This window comes from Acomys minous (assembly GCF_964271855.1).
Source record: "Acomys minous genome assembly, chromosome: 7".
NCBI lineage: Eukaryota > Metazoa > Chordata > Mammalia > Rodentia > Muridae > Acomys > Acomys minous.
Window position 1 is genome coordinate 124834135 of NC_140488.1, and position 19431 is coordinate 124853565.

The 19431-nt window shown below is 37.1% G+C and overlaps 1 protein-coding gene across 6 annotated transcripts in view; it reads left to right on the forward strand.

The window, feature by feature from the left end:
* The window catches only part of RPS6KA3 (ribosomal protein S6 kinase A3), a 111066-nt gene that overhangs the window by 35680 nt on the left and 55955 nt on the right, over window positions 1-19431 (forward strand). For 5 of the 6 annotated variants that reach the window (XM_084791156.1, XM_084791155.1, XM_084791158.1 and 2 more), the window contains one exon: window positions 18613-18729. In XM_084791156.1, the coding sequence (XP_084647282.1) occupies window positions 18613-18729 (117 nt within the window). Of the gene's footprint in view, window positions 1-10733; window positions 10889-18612; window positions 18730-19431 lie in introns of those variants that run through there. The other variant, XM_084791160.1, reaches the window with a different exon arrangement.

Genomic DNA, 19431 nt, shown 5'->3' on the forward strand with positions numbered 1-19431 from the left:
TTATTAAATACCAAAATAACAGGAATAAAGGTAGTGCCCCCTCCCTGTTTTTTTGTTTTTGTTTGTGTGTGTGTGTATGTGTGTGTGTTATTTAGCCTCACAAATAACTGTGGTTATATGATGTACCACTATGCCCTATTTCTAAGAATTTTTTAAAGAGATTTTTTTAAAGCCATATAATAAAGGATTGGATTAAGATACTATTACATGATAGAAGAAAAAGAACAATGATTTTAAATGCATAGTGAAAATTAATTTTAGCCAGCATATTTTTAGACATTATCTATTGGAGAGGGTTTCCAGAGAGTTGTTGACAAAGAAAAAGAGGCATGGTGCTCAGGACACTAAGGATCCAGTGCTGCAACCCTGCTGTTAAAAGGGCCTTCTCATTATAATGACTAAAGAAATCTTCAGAAGACTAGTTTATTCAGTAGCCTTAAAGAATACCAAATCCAGCCAGGCTCAGTGGCTCATGCCTGTAATCCCAGCACTCTGGAAGGCAGAAGCAAGCGGCTCTCTGTGAGTTTAAGGCCAGCTTGGTCTACAGAGTGAGTTCCAGGACAGCCAGAGCTACCCAGAGAAACCCTGTCTTGAAAAACAAAACAAACAAACAAAAAGAATACCAAATCCAGACTGAAACCTACTTCAGGAATGCTGCCCACAAGATAGGGAAGCCACCAACAGTATGAAAGCAATGGATACTCCAATAGGTCTGAGTGTTGAAAATTCACTTGAGAACAGAAAGAATTTGAAATAGATACAAGGAGAGCAAGTTTTAAGATAAAGCCACTGTATTGTAAACTTGCTAGGAAATTAACAGTTTCTACATAATTTTAATAGTTTTAATGTTATGGTTGCTAAGTTATAAAATAGGATGTCTAATGATATCAGAAATTGATAGGTATGAGCAAAACATGGTGGCTCATACCTTTAATCCCAACACTGAAGCAGGAAGGTAGTCACAAATTCAAGGCAAGTGTGGCCTACATATTGAGTACCAGGGCAGCCTGAGCCAGAGAGTGAGACTCTGTCAAAAAATATCAGAGGGAATGATGACAAGAGCTGAAAGGGTTAAACCTGGCAGCAGTTTTTGACCCTTTCACCTTTAATAAAAAAAAATGTAAGAAAATTTAAGTAGCTCTATGTATCATGTGATATGTAATCAGATTTTAAAATTATAAATTATTGAATATATAAAATGAGATTTCAAGACTACAGATGTTAGAGAAGTAAATGTCAACATTAGGATGACATTTTTATGGGGAAATTATATAAACAAAATACAAGGGAGGAAAGATGAGATGTGTGATGGCTTAAATCCATTTGTCTAAGATGTTAGTCATAGAGAAGAGCAGCCTAGGGCTGGAGCGGTGGCTCAGAGGTTAAGAGCACTGATTGCTCTTCCAGAGGTCCTGAGTTCAATTCCCAGCAACCACATGGTGGCCTACAACCATATGTAATGTGATCTGGTGCCTTCTTCTGACCTGTAGGCGTACATGCAGGCAGAGCACTATATAAATAATAAATGCATAAATCTTGAAGAAAAAGGAGGAGGAGGAAGAGAAAGATGAGGAGCAGCCTAAGTTTTCCTGAATATATAAAAAAGATCTCCACTTAGATCTTCTTGATATGCAGAGTTAGTCCTAGTATGTATGCATCTTTAAGCATATCATTCTATTTGTGATAAAGCCATTTCCTTCTGGCTAGAATGTTCTTTTCTTCATTCCTCATTAATTCCTCTCTTCCATTTGGTGATTTTCCTGTAATCTTCCACCCATCCATGTCTTAGATACTCTTCTATCTTCTCTGTTTTTTCCCATTAATTAATTTACTTTATATCCCTCTTCTCCTCCCAGTCCCTCCCTCTTACCTCCCTTTTCCCCATTCCCTGTCCATTTCTCCGCAGAAAAGGAGAGGCCTCCTGTGGATAGCAACTCACCTTGGCTTATCAAGTTGCAGTAGGACTAAGCACTCTTCTATTGTTATGCAAGGCAACCCAGGTAGGGAAAAAGGGATCCAAAGACAGGCAACAGAGTCAGAGACAGCCCCTGCTCCACTTGTTAGAGGACCAACATGATAACCAAGCTGCACATTTGCTACATATGTGTAAGGGGTCTAGGTCCAGCCCATGCACAGTCTTTGATTGGTGATTCAGTCTCTGTGAGCAACTGTGGGCCCCAGGTTCATTGATTCTGTAAGTTTTCTTGTGTCCTTGGCCCCTCCAGCTCCTTTAAACTTTCCTTCCACTCTTCTACAAAACACCTCGATTTTGGCCTATTGTTTGGCTGTGGGTCTCTGCATCTGTTTCCATCAGCTGCTGGATGAAGCCTCCCAGAAGACAGTTATGCTAGGCTCCTTTCCGCAAGTACAACAAAGTATTATTAATAGTGACAGGGATTGGTCTCTTCCATGGGGTGGTTCGCAAACTGGGCCAGTCATTGGTTGGCCAGTCTCTCAATTTCTGCTCCATCTTTATCTCTGCACATCTTGTAGGCAAGACAATTTTTGGGTCTAAAGATTTTGTGGTTGGGTTGTTGTCCCTATCCCTCCATTGGAAGACATGCCTGGTTACAGAAGGTAGCCATTTCAGGTTCCATATGCCCTGTTGCTAGGAGGCTTTCGTAGGATCACCCTCATAGATTCCTGGGAGAGTTTCCTTGTCCTAAGTTTCTGGCTCGTCCCAGAGTTGTCCCTCCCCATACACACCAGTTCCATTTCTCTCTCCCAGTTCTCTCCTGCCATCTTCTTCACACTCAATCCCTCCTGTTGTCCTCTTCACCTCCTCTCCCACCCAGTTCCCTCCTTCCATCTACCTGAGTCTGTTTTATTTCCCCTTCTGCATGGGCCCACCTTGTTACTTAGCTTTTTTGAGTCTGTGGACTATAGCATGGTTATTCTATTCTTTATGGCTAATATCCACTTACAAGTGAGTACATAGCATGTGTGTCTTTCTGGGTCTGGGTTACTTCACTAAGGATGATCTTTTATACTTCCATCCATTTGCCTGCAAATTTCATGATGTCCTTGTTTTTAATAGCTGAGTAGTATTCCATTGTGTAAATGTACCACAATTTCTTTATCCATTTTTTGGTTGAGGAACATCTGTCTAGGTTGTTTCCAGATTCTGGATATTATGAATAAAGCTGCAAATGTTGAGCAAATGTCCTGGTTGTATGGTGGAGCATTTTAGGGTATATGCCCAGGAGTGGAATAGCTGGGTGTTGATGTAGCACTGTTCCCAGTTTTCTGAGAAAGCACCAGATTGATTTCCAAAGTGGTTGTACAAGTTTGTACTCCCACCAACAATAGAGGAGTCTTCTCCCTTTCCACATCCTCGCCAGCATGTGCTGTCACTTGCATTTTTGATCGGCCCCTTCTCTATAGTGTTATTCTTTCTAAGAGTCGACCCTTACCTATTGTTATTCACCTAAAGTTCCTTATTTCCTTTGTGCATCTCATAAAATATTTTCAAAATTTGCCTAATTCAAATTACTCAACATCAAAAGATCAACTGATAGCATCTTTTTCCTCAGATATGTTGGCCTATCAATTTCATATTTATGTATAAATATTTCATCTCACAACTTACTCTGGCCAGTATCTTTTATTTTGTCTCCTCTACTGATGTGAGTGAATTATTTTTATTTTTCATTCCTGTGGGACTTAGAAGAGGAATCACCTTCATAGCAGAAGATAAAACATTCCTGATAGTACCCTAAGGCAAGATAGCTTCCTAGACTTCAGGCTTTTCTATCATTTCTCAGCTGGTCAGAGAACTCTATGGTCTTCGCTGTCAAGATGGCCATCAAAGAATAATATAAAGCAATTTTCTGTTTAGTAAACAATTGATTCTCTTAACAGCTCTTGTAATGCTATGCACAGGTCCTTCTAAGGATTGAGAATCTAAGGGGAGATGTAAGTGCTTAGGATAAAGTAAGAGCTTAATAAGTAATAATTTTCATGTATTATTCCTTCTAGAGGTTACTCTTGCTTTCTCATATTGTTTGCCAGAGATAAAGTATATTCCTAAGAAACTAGAGTGGTAGCCAGTATTTCCTTACTTACTTATTTAGTTATTTTGCTGAAAGTAGTCCTGGCCTTAGGCAAAATTGTGAAATGAGTTCACTTCCTCTTAACGTGCTCCTTAGACCCTTTCATTCCATCTGTCATTCATTCATTCGTTCATTTATAAATAAGAAAATAAGACACAAAATTGTATTCTTTGCCAAACAGCTTCAAACTCCTGGGTTCAAGCTTTTCTCCTAATTCAGCCTCCTAACTGAGTAGCTGGGATCAAAGTCATGCACAATTTCACCAACATCCCTTCTGTCATGTATTTCCAATGATAGTACATGAATTGCTTATAACTTCACCTTTGTAAATAACGTGTTGCTACAAAACAAAACATTATGTTGCTACAAAACAAAACATTATGTTTATTAACCCAATCTCCATAGCTTTTTTATTTAAGACAGGGTTTCTTGACTATCCTAGAACTCTCTCTGTAGACCAGGCTGGCCTCAAACTCAGAAATTCACTTGAACACTGGGATTAAAAGCATGTACTACTGCCTCCTGGCTGAGCTTCTATATAGTTACACATATAATTATTAAGAAGCAAAAAACCTAGTTAAAACTAGAACATCCAAAGTGTTCCAAAATCCAGAGCTTTTAAAAACATGGACATTATAGTACAACTAAAAAAATTCCTACAATGTTAGGATAGACTGTAGTAAAAAAAAAAATGACAGCTCCTGAAGAATACTGGATAAAATGAGCTTCTGGCTGTGTATATAAGGTGGATATGAAAACTACATGAATTCTATGTTTAGACTTGGGTCCCACCCCCAAAATACCTCATTTATTAGGCATTTGACAATACACTGACACTTTTTTTGCCATGCTGAGGACTATTTCAGGCTCCTTTTTGAAGGACACAAGCATACCCTGTTCTTTTCAGTTCTCCAGAAGTCACATTTGGGTGTCAGCAGTTAGCAGCAGTTTCTTCTGTCTTCTACTGTCACTATTATTTTAGCTACTGCTTGTTCTCTGGTTATGATGCTGCAATGCTGTGCATGATCCTCTTCAAGGAATTTCACTTGCTCATTTAGACTCCCTCAGTCTGCCTTAAAACTTGAATTTGAGCATCCGAACTAATTAATACCTATTTTCATGAGTTCAGCACACCTTAGCAATCATGGTTAAAGCATAAAATAAGCTACAGAAAGAATCTTGAACAGAGTAGACAATAGGCAATGAGCTACTACTCAAAACAGAAAAATACAACTGAGTGTTCAATGGCAAGAAAATACATGGTGTGGTACAATAACACTTATTGACTAATTTTGTCAATTATTGTCTGTCATTCTAACTCATTGACTGAGAAGTGTAGTTCAGCATTCAGAGCTTGAGGGAAAATACTCTAGTTAATCTAAATAAATGCCACTTAGGTAAAATACTTCTGAGATAAATAGTATTATAATTAGCATGGTGTGATAGCATTAAATTAGGATATGTGTGCACTAAGCAAACTTTTTAAGGTTATAAGGCTTCCCTTTGCTGTTTTTGGCATTCTTTCAGATATTTTTTTTTTTTACTTCCTAGAGTCCCTTTTCTCCACTTCTTAAAACATCTCTCTACCAGAGTTTAAAACAAAACTCCTTTTCCTTTTTTGTCTTTTTTCTTTCTTTCTTTCTTTCTTTCTTTCTTTCTTTCTTTCTTTTTTCTTTTTGGTTTTTCAAGACAGGGTTTCTTTGTGTAGCCTTGGCTGTCCTGGAACTCTCTTTGTAGACCAGGCTGGCCTCAAACTCACTGAGATCCACCTGCCTCTGCCTCCTGAGTATTGGGATTAAAAGCATGAGCCACCACCTTCCACCCATCTCTCTAGCCTACTTTTCCTTTTATCACAAGCTTGCCATTGGTATGGCTTGCTTCTGATACCGTGCCTCTTCTAATTTAGTTACCCTTCTGCTCTAGTGTATTCACCACAAAACAGTATCCATTATTTTAGATCAAATGCCTGTCTATATTTGGAAGGAAAACAAGTGACTTAACTGAGTCATATTTAAATACGAATGGCTGACTGAGTCAAACTGAAATACTAGCAGAAGAAAAGCTATGGCCCCTTTATCTAAATGAATATTTTAAGCTAAATATTTCATACAAGCATGACTTAAGCCTTAAAAGTGATCAGAAAAACCTATATAGACAAAGAGAGGGGTGATAGGGTTCTACCTGGGACACTCATGCTGCTTCCTCACGGTCTTCTGGCCCATGGGAAGGACAAATAGAACATAGACAAGGCCTTCGAAGCAAGAGCTCACAGCACTCCAGGAGTCACTAGCATTAGTTCAAGTCAGTTATCATTGTCGAACTTGTACTCTGTCTCTTATTTCACATCTTAGACTTTTAGTACCTACAGTAGCAGTTATGGATGGATGTTCATTAAACCTCTTGTACTTTGAGGAAAATTCTTAGATACCAAACCCTTAAATGTCTGAAAAACTTGAATTACTATACAAAAATATATTTTAAAGAAATAACTTAAAGCCAGGCGGTGGTGGCGCACGCCTTTAATCCCAGTACTTGGGAGGCAGAGGCAGGTGGATCACTGTGAGTTCAAGGCCAGCCTGGTCTACAAAGTGATTCTAGGACAGTCAAGGCTACACAAAGAAACCCTGTTTCAAATAAAAAGAAAGAAAGAAAGAAAGAAAGAAAAAAGAAAGAAAGAAAAAAAGAAAAAAGAAAGAAATTAAGAACATGATAATTTTACATGCTTAGCATACAAATTTATTTGTTTGGGGTGTGTGTGTGTGTGTGTGTGTGTGTCTGTGTGTGTGTGTGTTTTAAGACAGAGTTGCATGTATCCCAAGCTGACCTCAAATTTCCTATGTTGTGGAAGATAACCTTGAACATCTTACCCTCCTGCCTTCACCTCCATAACTACTGGGGTTACAGGTGTGTGCTACAATGCATGGTTTATGCCTGGCTGATGATCAATCTCAGGGCTTCATGCATGTTAAACAAGTATTCCACCAACTGAGTTGCATCCTCAGTCATAGAAATTGTTTTGTTTTGATTTGTTTTCCAAAAGGATTCATCTGTTAGAGGGTCAGGAAGACAGTTGATAACTGAGTTTGAATGTGTTCATGGTTCTGCCTTGGACCCTCTACTCAGTCTTCTTCTTTCAGGGTCTACTTACCAGAAAGTTTAGAAACTTTCTATTTTTGTTTGCTTGTTTCTTTGTTACCTAGATCAGCCACTAAATATAACACTATATTAATTTGTTCTGAAATACATAGTTTTAAAGGAAAATTTAAAGTATATTATACATAAATGAACAGAAAATCAAGTATACCCATAGTCTTGGAAAGAATTTAAATTATTAATAAATGAGCATGCAGCATGTGTACACATATACACATATACACACACACAAACACAATCACAATGCAGGCCCCAAAGATTTCTTATTAGCATCTCATTTGTTTTAATAAATTGTAACCATGAAAACGACAATTGGCACAGAAAAGAACATAGCATGGTAATTTAATGTATGAATACAAATGCAAAAATCCTAGTAAAACATCTATATATTATGTTCAGAATTATATTAAAACAATTAATTTTCCCCCAAATACAAGTGTAGGTCAGTGTTAAGAAATCTCTTTATACAATATTCATATAATTTATCAAATTAGTAAATCAAAGGAGAAACACTAGGTTTATTATATTAATAAGAAATAAAGTCTTTAAAAAGTCTTCTTATAAAATTGAATTTAAAGAAACAGTGCATCAAATAGGCTTAACACTAAATGTTTATGTCTAAGTACCTTAGTGATTATATTTCCGAAGGCAAGATCAAGGTAGCATTCGATATAAGTTACTTTAAGCTCCATTGATGGGGAAATTTAATCTTGTTATATGAAGAATTTTGAGTGAGACCATAACTTATTTTAATTTCTGTTTGGTTTGTATTTCTGAGGTGTTTGTTTGTAGCTAAGATATAGTTTGTTTATAGCTAGAATGAGGCTATGGATAAATAAACAGTCTTTATTTGTGTGCATCCATATTCATTTTTTGAGATATGATGTCTCATTGTGTAGCCCAGGCTGGTCTTGAACTCCAGATCCTCCAGCCTCTGCCTCCCATGTGTTGGAATTATAAGCCTGTGCCACCATACCAGGCTGTTTGTGTGTGTGTGTGTGTGTGTGCTTTAAGATTAGTCTGTCTGGCCGGGCGTGGTGGCACACGCCTTTAATCCCAGCACTCGGGAGGCAGAGGCAGGCGGATCGCTGTGAGTTCGAGGCCAGCCTGGTCTACAAAGTGAGTCCAGGATGGCCAAGGCTACACAGAGAGACCCGGTCTCGAAACCCCCCCCCCAAAAAAATTAGCCTGTCTGTTGTAAAGATAAAGGACTGTGCAGGAAAGCAATATTTTTGATAATATAGTACTACTTGGAAAATTAGTCCTGGATAAATGTGAATGTGCATGAAAGATGAGGACATCACAAGAATATAGGAAATTATGTGCCCCACATTAGATTTGTATTATAGAATTTTTAGCATTCATTAGTAATACATTTAACTTTTTTAATAATAAAACTGGAGTCAGCCAACTCCACCTATGGTCCTGTCACCTTCTTTTGTAAATGAAGTTTAATTGAAACAGAGCCTCACCTATTCACTTCCCATTGTGTTGGCAGGATAGAAGCCATCTGTCCTACAAAGCTGAAAATGTTGCTATCTGGCCTTTTACTGAAAATATGGTAATATATTTAGTGTGGTCCAAATGTGTGTATGTGCAGAAAAACAGTAAAGAAAATCTCCACAGACCAATGGGCTTGTTTTTCTAATGGTTCTAGGGATTAAACCAAAGACCTTGCACATGCTATGCAAACACTGTTATCACCAAGCTTCACTCCCAGCTGATGGAAGGGTGGATGCAGTAGGACCAGATTTTCAAAGCCAGTCTGGGAGTTGAAGGCCAGCCTGAGAGATATGTGAGACAGTGTTTCAAATGAAAAAGAGTGGTTCTTGTTTACGCATTTGAAAGTATTTCTAGAATGAAGAAGAGCGTTGTTCTGAGCCAGAACTGGTTGTGATTAAATATTAGTGTTTGGTTCAGTGTTGTCTGATGAGGCATCTCATGTTCAGACTGCAGTTGTGCATTAGGTGGACTTCCTAATTTTGCTGCCCTGTTGGAACTGCTTAAAAAGACATAAGTGATTCATTTTGAGATATGGGAGAATTCTGCTCTGATGAAAAGTTTGTAAGTGCTTTCCTTACTGAAAAACAGTCATCCATTTTTAACTGAGACAAGTGTGTAGCCGTCTGGGCATAATTCAAAGGCCTAGTGTAGACATTTGTTTTAGTTGGTTTCTAATGTATTTGGTGGTGTAGCATTTTTAAAAATTATTCTCCATTTACATGAGATCCTTGTCATGAAAATTTAATGTAGCAAGAAGAGCCCTAGCTTTTTGTTTTTCACATAATGGACATTACAATGCATGCTCAATCAATAAGTACTCAACTGAGCCCCAACTATAGATAGCTCTGTCACCAAAAATGTGCCCACTTCTGCCCCAGTTTCTTCATGTTGAAAGTTAGTTTATTCTTCTTGATCTTCCTCCTCCAACTTCCCTCCCACTCTCTGCCGTGTACTGAGGATGAAGCCCAGGTTTCACACAAGCTGCACGAAATGATTACTGAGCTCTACCCTAAAGCACGTATTCTGGATGTTTTCAGAGTCTCATTTGGTTTGAAATTTCAAAGATTTTTATTAAATTTAATAAGCTATATAGATTAGCACTTGAGGTTTTCTTGGATTCACATAGATTAAATTTACATTAGCTCACAGGTTTTGTATCTACTAATCTTTTGGTTATTTTAAGTGCCACTTGCAGTGATGTTCTAAGTATTGACATAGTTTTAAAATATTTTCCAAAATAAAATATGAGGAAGGGCCTATATAGAAACTAGACTCTACCTTTCTTTTCAGCTTAGTTTATTAGGAATTGATTTTTGCTCTCTAATAAACCCAGAGGTTGGACTTTTTAATTTAGATTTTATCAACTAGGAATTGAGTTTTAGTTATTAGAGTCTTGAAGTGTTTAATTTGTTTGATAATTGATTATTACAATCCATGTAAATTTGTTTAAGTTCAGTTTACATTCATTTAAGACTGAAAGAGTTTATCTTTTAAAAGTTTGATTTGTTTTTCAGTGGCTTTTTTTTTTTTTTTTTTTTTTTTTGCATGTAGCCTTTGTTTTCTAACCGTAGTTACGAAACTCTTCCTTACTGACAGGGAACACCCATGGCATGTCTATATATAACTTTGAAGTCATCTTGAGGCCATATCTTGCATATGCGTATAAACATTACAAAGGGTAAATTCCCACATTTGCATCAGCAACTTTTCTTACTTTAATAGCAGAAACTAGTTTCACTTGCTTTTAAAACTCCAAGTTAAGAAATACTGCCGAGTCTCAGGATTCTAAAATGGCATTCCACTTTACTGGTTGCAAAGATTGTTAGAACTGCTGGGAATCAGGAGGGGAAAAAAAAACACTTCAACAGGATTTGGTTATCAGCAAATCTATTGCAGTTTCCTGTTCTGGCTTCCCCACCTATCAGCTACATGAGAGAGCCTCTGTAGGCAGGTTCCTCCTTTCTTTTACCACAGGAAAACTGTCCAGCCTCTTTTTCTAGCATTTTCAGGACCCGCCTGACAGGAAATTTTCTAATTGCCAGAACAGCTGGTAAAAGAAAACCTTACAGTGGCTTGGCCTTCTCTTTCTAACTTAAGTTTTACCGTCAGGAATTCTTTATCATCAGCATGGTTTCATAGCCATGTTTAAATTTCTGTCTTTTCGTGTTCGCTCTATACAGGTAAGCTTTGTTCAACTTCTTTTTTAAAAAAAGATGCTTTATTCAGAATGAGCTGTAATTATGCTAGTCATGCAGTTTTATAGATTCTTTTAAGGAACCTTTAACATTCAGAATAAGTTTTGAATGAATTTTAAAGAAATATATTTTAATTTACTAAAAGTAAGCTAGTTGGTTATATTAGACATTTCAACTCTTCATTTTGTCATTTTATTTTTATATATGGATTTCTTGTGCTAGAGTAATTTTATCATGCTAGTGTTTATAATTTTGTATAATAAAACAATGACTTTACTTCTCAGAATTAAACTAGTTATGAACAGAATAGCAAACTTAACTAATATTATTACTCTGTAAGTAATATTTTGGCATATGAGAGAATATTGTTTTGAGTAGTCAGGTTTTTTTTTTCTTAAAACTGGTTCTTGTAAAAACTTGAGCTTTAAGCAGCTCTACATTTAAGTAACTGTAAGCAGGTGATTTAACCTGACTCAGAGCAGGCACAGTTTTCAGAGAATTATTTTGTCACAGTGGGTTTAGTGGATGATAATTTGCATTATATTTAATATAAAATCTGGCCAAAATTAACTTGGTGTGTTTCCATGAGAATTAAATTTGGTGATTGAGATTCCCAAATTGGAGGCGAGGGCACCAGTGCTGAAATTGCTCTTTCTTTTAAACATTGAAGAAGTTGGCTCATGATAATCCCTTAAAGAATTTCATTAAGTAAAAATATTGAATTCATTTATTTAACTAGTGAATGAAATAAATTGAATCTAATCAAATGTTTTCTAGAATAAATTCAAATGTTTCTTACCATGGCTTGGGTAACCAGCCTAATTGTTTAGCACACCAAATGATTTATATAAGTCTAGATCATATTAAAACAAAAGTTAAAGCATCTTTTAAAAATAAATATAGTGTTTTTGGAATCTCTGTAGGAAGTGATTGTTCAGTGTCTTTAGTCTACAGTACCTGTAAGGGATAAGCTATGTATATTTCATTTGTAAGGTCTTTTTTATGTTACACCAAGAAATGGGTCCATAATTAAGAAATATTTTTATGGTCTTGGACCAAGGAACATTTAAATATTTTATTTGAGCTTTAAAATTGTTTTCTGGCATTGAGAACAATTTAGAAAATACAAATGCCTCAAGAACACATTTCCTGACTCAAGGGAGGGGAGGAAAAAGGAAATTATGTATACAAGGTAGGGCATAATGCCAGACATTGAATCATTCTTTAAAATTAGTTAATATCACCCAGCCTGTGTTCTTAATGCAAGCATGGTACAATATGGTTTTTAATAACTCAAGAAGACAGCATTAATTTAGGTACCTTTTCTTTACTTCTTTTTACATTTTAAGATCACGATTACATTTTCCCCTCTGAGCTTGAAAAGGATTTTTTTTTTTGAGACAGGGTTTCCCTGCTTAGTCCTGGCGGTCCTAGAACTTGCTTTGTATACCAGGGTTTGTAGACGTGCTTTATAGGTCCACCTGCCTCTGAATCCCAGGGCTGAGATTAAAAGTGTAGCCACCATACCTGGCTTGAAAAGGTTAATAAGTTAATAAGGTTGAGCTTTAAAGACTACAAATGAACCTGATGGCCTTTAATATTAGTACAAGGTGTTCAGTATCCTTAAGCTATTGATGACAAATGTCAGGGAAGTTTTAAAAATGATAATGAATTGTGACAGATTCATTACTAGCCCATTTTGACTATCATAAAATCTTTGCTTAACAAATAAACATAATTTGGAAAATAGAAAAAATAGCATTAGAAAATTTATAGGAGTTTTAGGTGCACAACATAAGGATTTGTGTGTGTATGGTGGCAAAAGTACTTATGTATCACTTAAAACGTCATACACTAGGGTAGGCCTACCACATAAAACTAGATGTGATTGTGTACACCTATAATCCCAGCACTCAGGAGGCAGAGGCAGACAATTTCTGTGAGTTTGGGGCCAGCCTGGCCTACATAGTGAGTTCCAGGGCCGCCAGGACTACACAGTGAGACCTTGTCTTAAATTTTTCAATATAAAAGTGGGAACATAGTCAAGAACATTTCTCAGAAAGGAGAGATATAAGAGATTAAAATATATAATTCCAAACCCAACCCAAAGGGAAGTTGTAAAAATAAAGGCCCTGAAAAATGATTGGAAGGAAATTGTTAGATATTAGAATTCTCCACAGAGATAAAGAATTGATGGATGATAAAAGCATCTAATATTCTGAGAAAAAGTGTTTTCTATCTTATTAGTGTAGTTTCAAAAAAGTAAGGGCAAAGGAGAATCTTTAAAAAAAAAAAAAAAGGTAAAAGGGTTACATACTCAAGAGGCAAAGTAAGGTGGATTTCTGTAAGTTTGAAGCCATAATGGTCTATTTATTGAACTCCAGGCCAGCCAAGTTATATAGTGAGAAGACCCTGTCTCAAAAAAGTTGTAAGTAAATAAATAATAGAAGCTAGCAAAATATCTTAGTGGGGGGTGAGAGCATTTGCTGTCAATCTTGGTTACCTGAGTTCAGTCCCAGAGACCAACATGGTAGAAGGAGATAACCCGTTCCACAGAGTTGTCCCTACATGTTCTCTCTCTCTCTCTCTCTCTCTCTCTCTCTCTCTCTCTCTCTCTCTCTCTCTCTCTCTCTCTCTCTCTCACACACACACACACACACACACACACACACACACACACACACACACACACACACACACACACACACCAGATACAAATGTTAAATACATCAAAGGCTGGAAAGATGGCTCAGTGATTATGAAAGTTCAGGTTGGATTCTCAGCACCCACATGGCGACTTACAGACATCTGTTCATGGGATCACACATCCTCTTCTGGACTCCATGAGCACCAAATGAACACATGGTACACAGACATACATGCAGAGAAAACACTTATACTTACAAAATTTTTTTAATCCTTGCACAGAGAATAGGAATTAGACATAAAGTCTCATTCTTAACCAAGAAACAGGTCATAATCAACACCTGCTGGGAAAGGAAAAACCACGGAGTATCTCTGGGTACCTTAGCCACACTACAGGGCAGGCCCAATGCCTAGGAATAGTTGCCTAGCACAAAACAAACTCCATGTGTTTTTTTGGGGGGGGGTTGTTTATTTGGTTGTTTTTTTTAACTGGGTTTCTCTGTATAATAGCCCTGACTCTCCTGGACTTGCTTTGTACACCAGGCTAGCCTTGAACTCACACAGAGATCTGCCTACCTCTATCTCCCAAGTGCTGAGATTAAAGGTATACACCACAATGTCCAGTAACTCCATGCTTTTTGTATGTGTACTTTTTGTTTCCTTTTGGTATTTTGTTGTTTTGTTGGTGTTTTTTTCTTGATTGGTCTTGACTTTTTGTTTTATGTTTATTTATTTATTCATTCATTTTGAGCAAGAGACAGAAAGTGAAGTTGGGTGGGTAGGGAGGTGAAGAAGAAGTGGAAAAAGTTGGGGGACTGGAAATGTACCAAAATATATTGACTATAAAATGTGACTTTAAAAGGTCATCTATAAAGTATGACCAAGTTAGCATCACCTGTATTGTAAGCAACACAGTTGCTCGAAGGCAGTGTACAAATGGCATCAAATTTCCAAATCAAAAGTATTTTCAGCCTGAAATTTGACACCAAGCCAAACTTTACAACTATGAAGACAAAATAATGACAAGATTATTCTTCTGGCAGGGCATAGCCATACACTTATAAGCACTCGGGAGGCTGAGGTAAGATTGTGAATTTGAGACCAGCCTGGGCTACATAGCAAGACCCTGTCTTAGGAAGCTGAAATTTTTTCTTCTATTTAGTCTTTCATAGGAAATTATAGGAGATAATCTTAAAAGAAGGAGGCAGAAAATAGTAGATTCAGCCAGTAAAGAAGTCCCCTTGGATTGGCCTGAGAATCACTCTTAGAGACACATATGAAAAAAAGTCTCCTGTATGCACTTGCAATGTCAGTGCTGTTGTGTAGGGACTTAACTTAGTTAGGATTGAGCTATAGAGAGTGCTTGTTAAATTGCAAAGCAGAAAACACAGCATTGGTATTCTCTCTCAGCATACAAACACACAAGAGTGCACACAACACACATCTTAGCTCAGGCTGACTTTTAACTGCTCCTCATGCCTCAGCCTCCATAGAGCTTGAGTTGTAGCCATGTTTAAGTGTTCCTGGTGCAGAGCAGTAGTTTTCTTAGTGGGCTTAGCAATGTACAAACAGCTACCACCAGGCAGGGAAAAGTTAGAAAATACATGGGCACTATTGGCATTCATAAAGTAGGGAGTTAAGATTCTATTCAAAAATAGGAAAATAAGAGTTTAAATAAAAGTAATATAATTATCAAACAGTAGAAAAGAAGGTATTTAAAGAAGTAAGAGATATAAGTGAGCCTTTGTCTTATTTTAAGTCATTAGATATCTTAAGTTTAATAAATTATCAAAGTAAAAAAAAGAAATAAATAAATTATCAAAGTAAATGCAAAACTAATTGCTTTTAAAATCTTTGTTGAGCAATGCATGATGACACATGCCTTTAATACCATTACTAAGAATGCAGAGGCAGGTGGATCTCTTGAGCTTGGGCCAGCCTGATCTATATAGAGTTCCAGGCCAGCCAGGGCTACAAAGACAGGCTCTGTCTCATTTATAAGTAAGTATAAAAGCCTAGGTAACAGTGAAAAGCTGCTTTTCACCATAAGCTGTCCTGCCACTATCTGATTTGTTATCTGTGTGTATGTATTACTTTGATTTATAAATGAAAAATTAGGGAATAAGAAATATATCTGGGGCTAGAGAAGGTGGCTCAGTGTTAAGAGCATTTGCTGTTCTTACAGATTTTCAGAATCCACATCAAGATGTCTCTCAACTGCATATGACTCCAGCTCTAGGAGACCCCTTGAGCCCCTACACACTTGCTCATTCACATGCAGAGAGTCACACACATACATACTAAATTATTAAAGTGTGAAAATAAATATGAAGCTGACAAAAGACTATTGTATAATAAAGAAATAGGTTGAAGCCATATTGCAAAGGACCTCAAATGCCAAAGTGAAGCAGTATATGAATTTGGGAGAACTTAAAGAGGTGTTTGAGTAATCTGGTCATATAACTGGAGCTGAATACTTTTCAGAGAATGTATCAAGAAAGATGAACTAGACATAGGCAGGATGAGGTATTCTGCATGCACACCCATACCCGTTCCCAGTCAGTTTTCTACAGGAAAGATTAAAGGGTTACATCTGCATGATACTATTGGCAATGGTAGAAGAAAGGGTGAAAGGTCTTCCAAGCACTGTACTTGATATGTAACTGGTATTTCAGTATGTATTTATTGAATGAAGAGATCAAAGGGAGCCTGCATTTTTAGTGGCTTAATTGACATGAGAGGAAAGAAAGGGTAGCCATCAAAGATGAGAATAGTAACCAGTGTTTATTCTGAGATCCATTCCCTGATTGTAGCTTACACTTTAACAGCAAGCTTTGATCCTGTTTGCTTGTTGTAGTCTGCTAAATGCTTATGATTCAGGAGCTATTCCTCGTTTATATTACATCCTTGTAAAAGGCATTGTAGCAGGTATTTGCTGTGGACTATAAAGTGCAAAAATATTGTAGCTGGATTAAATAACATCCCAATTATCCAAGAAAAATCAATAATAAAATGTAGAGTTCATCATAACCATATGCTTTAAGAACATAAATAACTGCTAGATTGTATAGAAACTAACTGATACATGCTAGAATCCAACCAAGGAATTTGTATCCATGAGTCAAGTTTACAATCCATCATTAGTCTTTAAAATGCAATGTGATGGCACTTTGGGTATGAGAAGAAGATAACTTATTTTATGTCTATATAATTTATGAATCATTGCACATATAAATATTGGTTCTCTAATAATCATTTTATTACTAAGGATGTGCTACTGAGGCAACTGAGCAAGAAATGGATGACTAGTTAAAGCCAAGCGTAATGGCTCATGCCTGTTTGCAGAATTTAGGAGGCTGAGGCAAAGAGATTTAGCACAAGTTCAAGGCCAGCACTGGGAAAACTAAGGCAGAGGGATTGCCTGCAAGTTGGAGGCCGGCTTGGCCTACATTATAAGACACTATCTCAGAATATTCTTCCTTGAACCAAAGATTTTTCAGTTTTATTTTGTAAAACAGTCACCTCCCTCACGCCTGTTTAATTTCTGTATCCAAATATTAAAACTTTTCTGATCAGAGTCAATAGCCCTTTCTCTCCTTTGTGAACAGGAAGTATCTTAGCAATGTCAAACATAAAACTTTACTCTACTTTTCCCATTCCACTCCAAGTATGGTTTCTTAGACAGCTGTATGAAGGATGGAACTGTATGTTTACCCCCAGAACAGTTTTCAGTCCCTCTCCCCAACAACCAGGACTTTCATATGTATGGCATTTGTTCCACCTGATAATAGTCACATGCCAGACACACTATTCTACTCTAATCTGGTATTTTCAGATGATCTCACATACTTTTTTTTAAAAAATTAAGTAATTTATTCAGATTACATCTCATTTGTTATCCCCTCACTTGTATCTTTCCATTTCCCCTCCATCCCTCTTTCATCCTATTCCCCTCCCCTAGGTCTGTGACAGAAGGGGACCTTGTCCCCCCACTATAAGATCACAGCCTATCAAGTCTCTTCCTGGTAGCCTGCTTACTCTTCTCTGAGTGTCACCAGGTCTCCCCACCAAGGGGAAGTGGTCAAATAGGGGGGGCACCAGAGTTCATGTCCGAGTCAGTCCCTGTTCTCCACAGAACTGTGGAGAATGTGGTGTCCATTGGCTAGTCTGGATAGGGGTTCTAGGTTTACCGCACGCATTGACCTTGGTTGGTACTGTAGTTTGAGCATTTCTTTAAGTGTTTCTCAGCCATTCGATATTCTTCTGTTGAGAATTCTCTGTTTAGTTCTGAGCCCCATTTCTTAAGAGGGTTATTTGGTTTAGTGGTGTTTAATCTCTTGAGCTCTTTCTATATTTTGGATATTAGCCCTTTGTCAGATGTAGGGTTGGTGAAGATCTTTTCCCAGTCTGTAGGCTGTCATTTTCTTCTGTTGACAGTGTCTCCTACCTTACAGAAACTTCTCAGCCTCTTGAGGTCACATTTATTAATTGTTGACATTAATGCCTGGGCTGTTAGTGTTCTGTTCAGGAAGTTGTCTCCTGTGCCAATGAGCTCCAGACTGTTCCCCACTTTTTCTTCTAACAGATTTAGTGTGTCTGATTTTATGTTGGGGTCTTTAATCCACTTGGACTTGAGTTTTGTGCATGGTGATAAGTATGGATCTACTTGCATCTTTTTACAAGTAGACATCCAGTTAGACCAGCACCATTTGTTGAAGATGCTATCCTTTTTCCGTTGAATAGATTTGGCTTCTTTGTCAGATCTCACTCACTTTTGTTCCCCTAAAAACTGTTCTAATTATTTCCAATAGAAAGAATGAAGACCTGCAAATAATTAGTGCTAATATCATACAGAAGCTAATATGGCCTAACATTCATTCTCTAACATTTAACTAGAAAATATAATTGCATGTGTATTTTCTATTAACTTGATAAGTCAGTAAAGAATATTTCTGTATATTAATTTGAGAGTTTTTAATATGCTGTACTAAGTTAAGATTATTTGATTCCTAATGAGAGAGTCATTCTAACAATGTGTTGTTTCTTTATATTTACCTTAACAGGAGGAAGGCAGTATCAAAGAAATCGCAATCACACATCATGTGAAGGAAGGACATGAAAAGGCAGATCCTTCCCAGTTTGAGCTTTTAAAAGTGTTAGGGCAGGGATCATTTGGAAAGGTAAGTCATAACTACATGCTATAAGCAAAGTTTATAGAAAGTCTGTAAAAATGGATAGTAAAACACTAATCACCCAAGACTAAGATTAGAGGGAGGCTAGATAATAGCTATGTAGCCAACCAAAATTAGATCCATAGAAGAAATAGGATCTAGTGTTCTGTAGCACAATAGCATGACTATAGCTAACAACAATTCATTATATATTTTATTAAGAACTACAAGAGAAGTCTAAAGCTTCTCAGCACAAAGAAAATTAATGTTTTGGGAAGCATAGACTCCTACTATGTAACCCAGGCAGGCCTTGAACACACAATCCTCCTGCCTCAGTCTTCTGAGTCCTCCTAGAATTACAGGTATGTACCACCACAACTGTCTAAAGATAGAAAAGTACTAATTACTCAGATGTGGTCATTATACATTGAATAGATTTATCAAATTGTCACACTATGCCCCATAAGAAAAGTTATGTATCCAGTAAAATAAATATAGATATGACAGATAGGGCTGGAGAGATGATTCGGTCATTAAGAATGTGTGCTGCTCCTTTAGAAGACCAGGGTTTGGCTCCCAGCACCCTAATTGACCATCTCACAACTACTTGTAACTCCAACTAGCTTCAAGTGCTCTGGCACCCTCCTCTCTCCTCTGCAGAGGCATTTGCATGCATATATATGTAATTTTATAAATAACAAAATGTATATA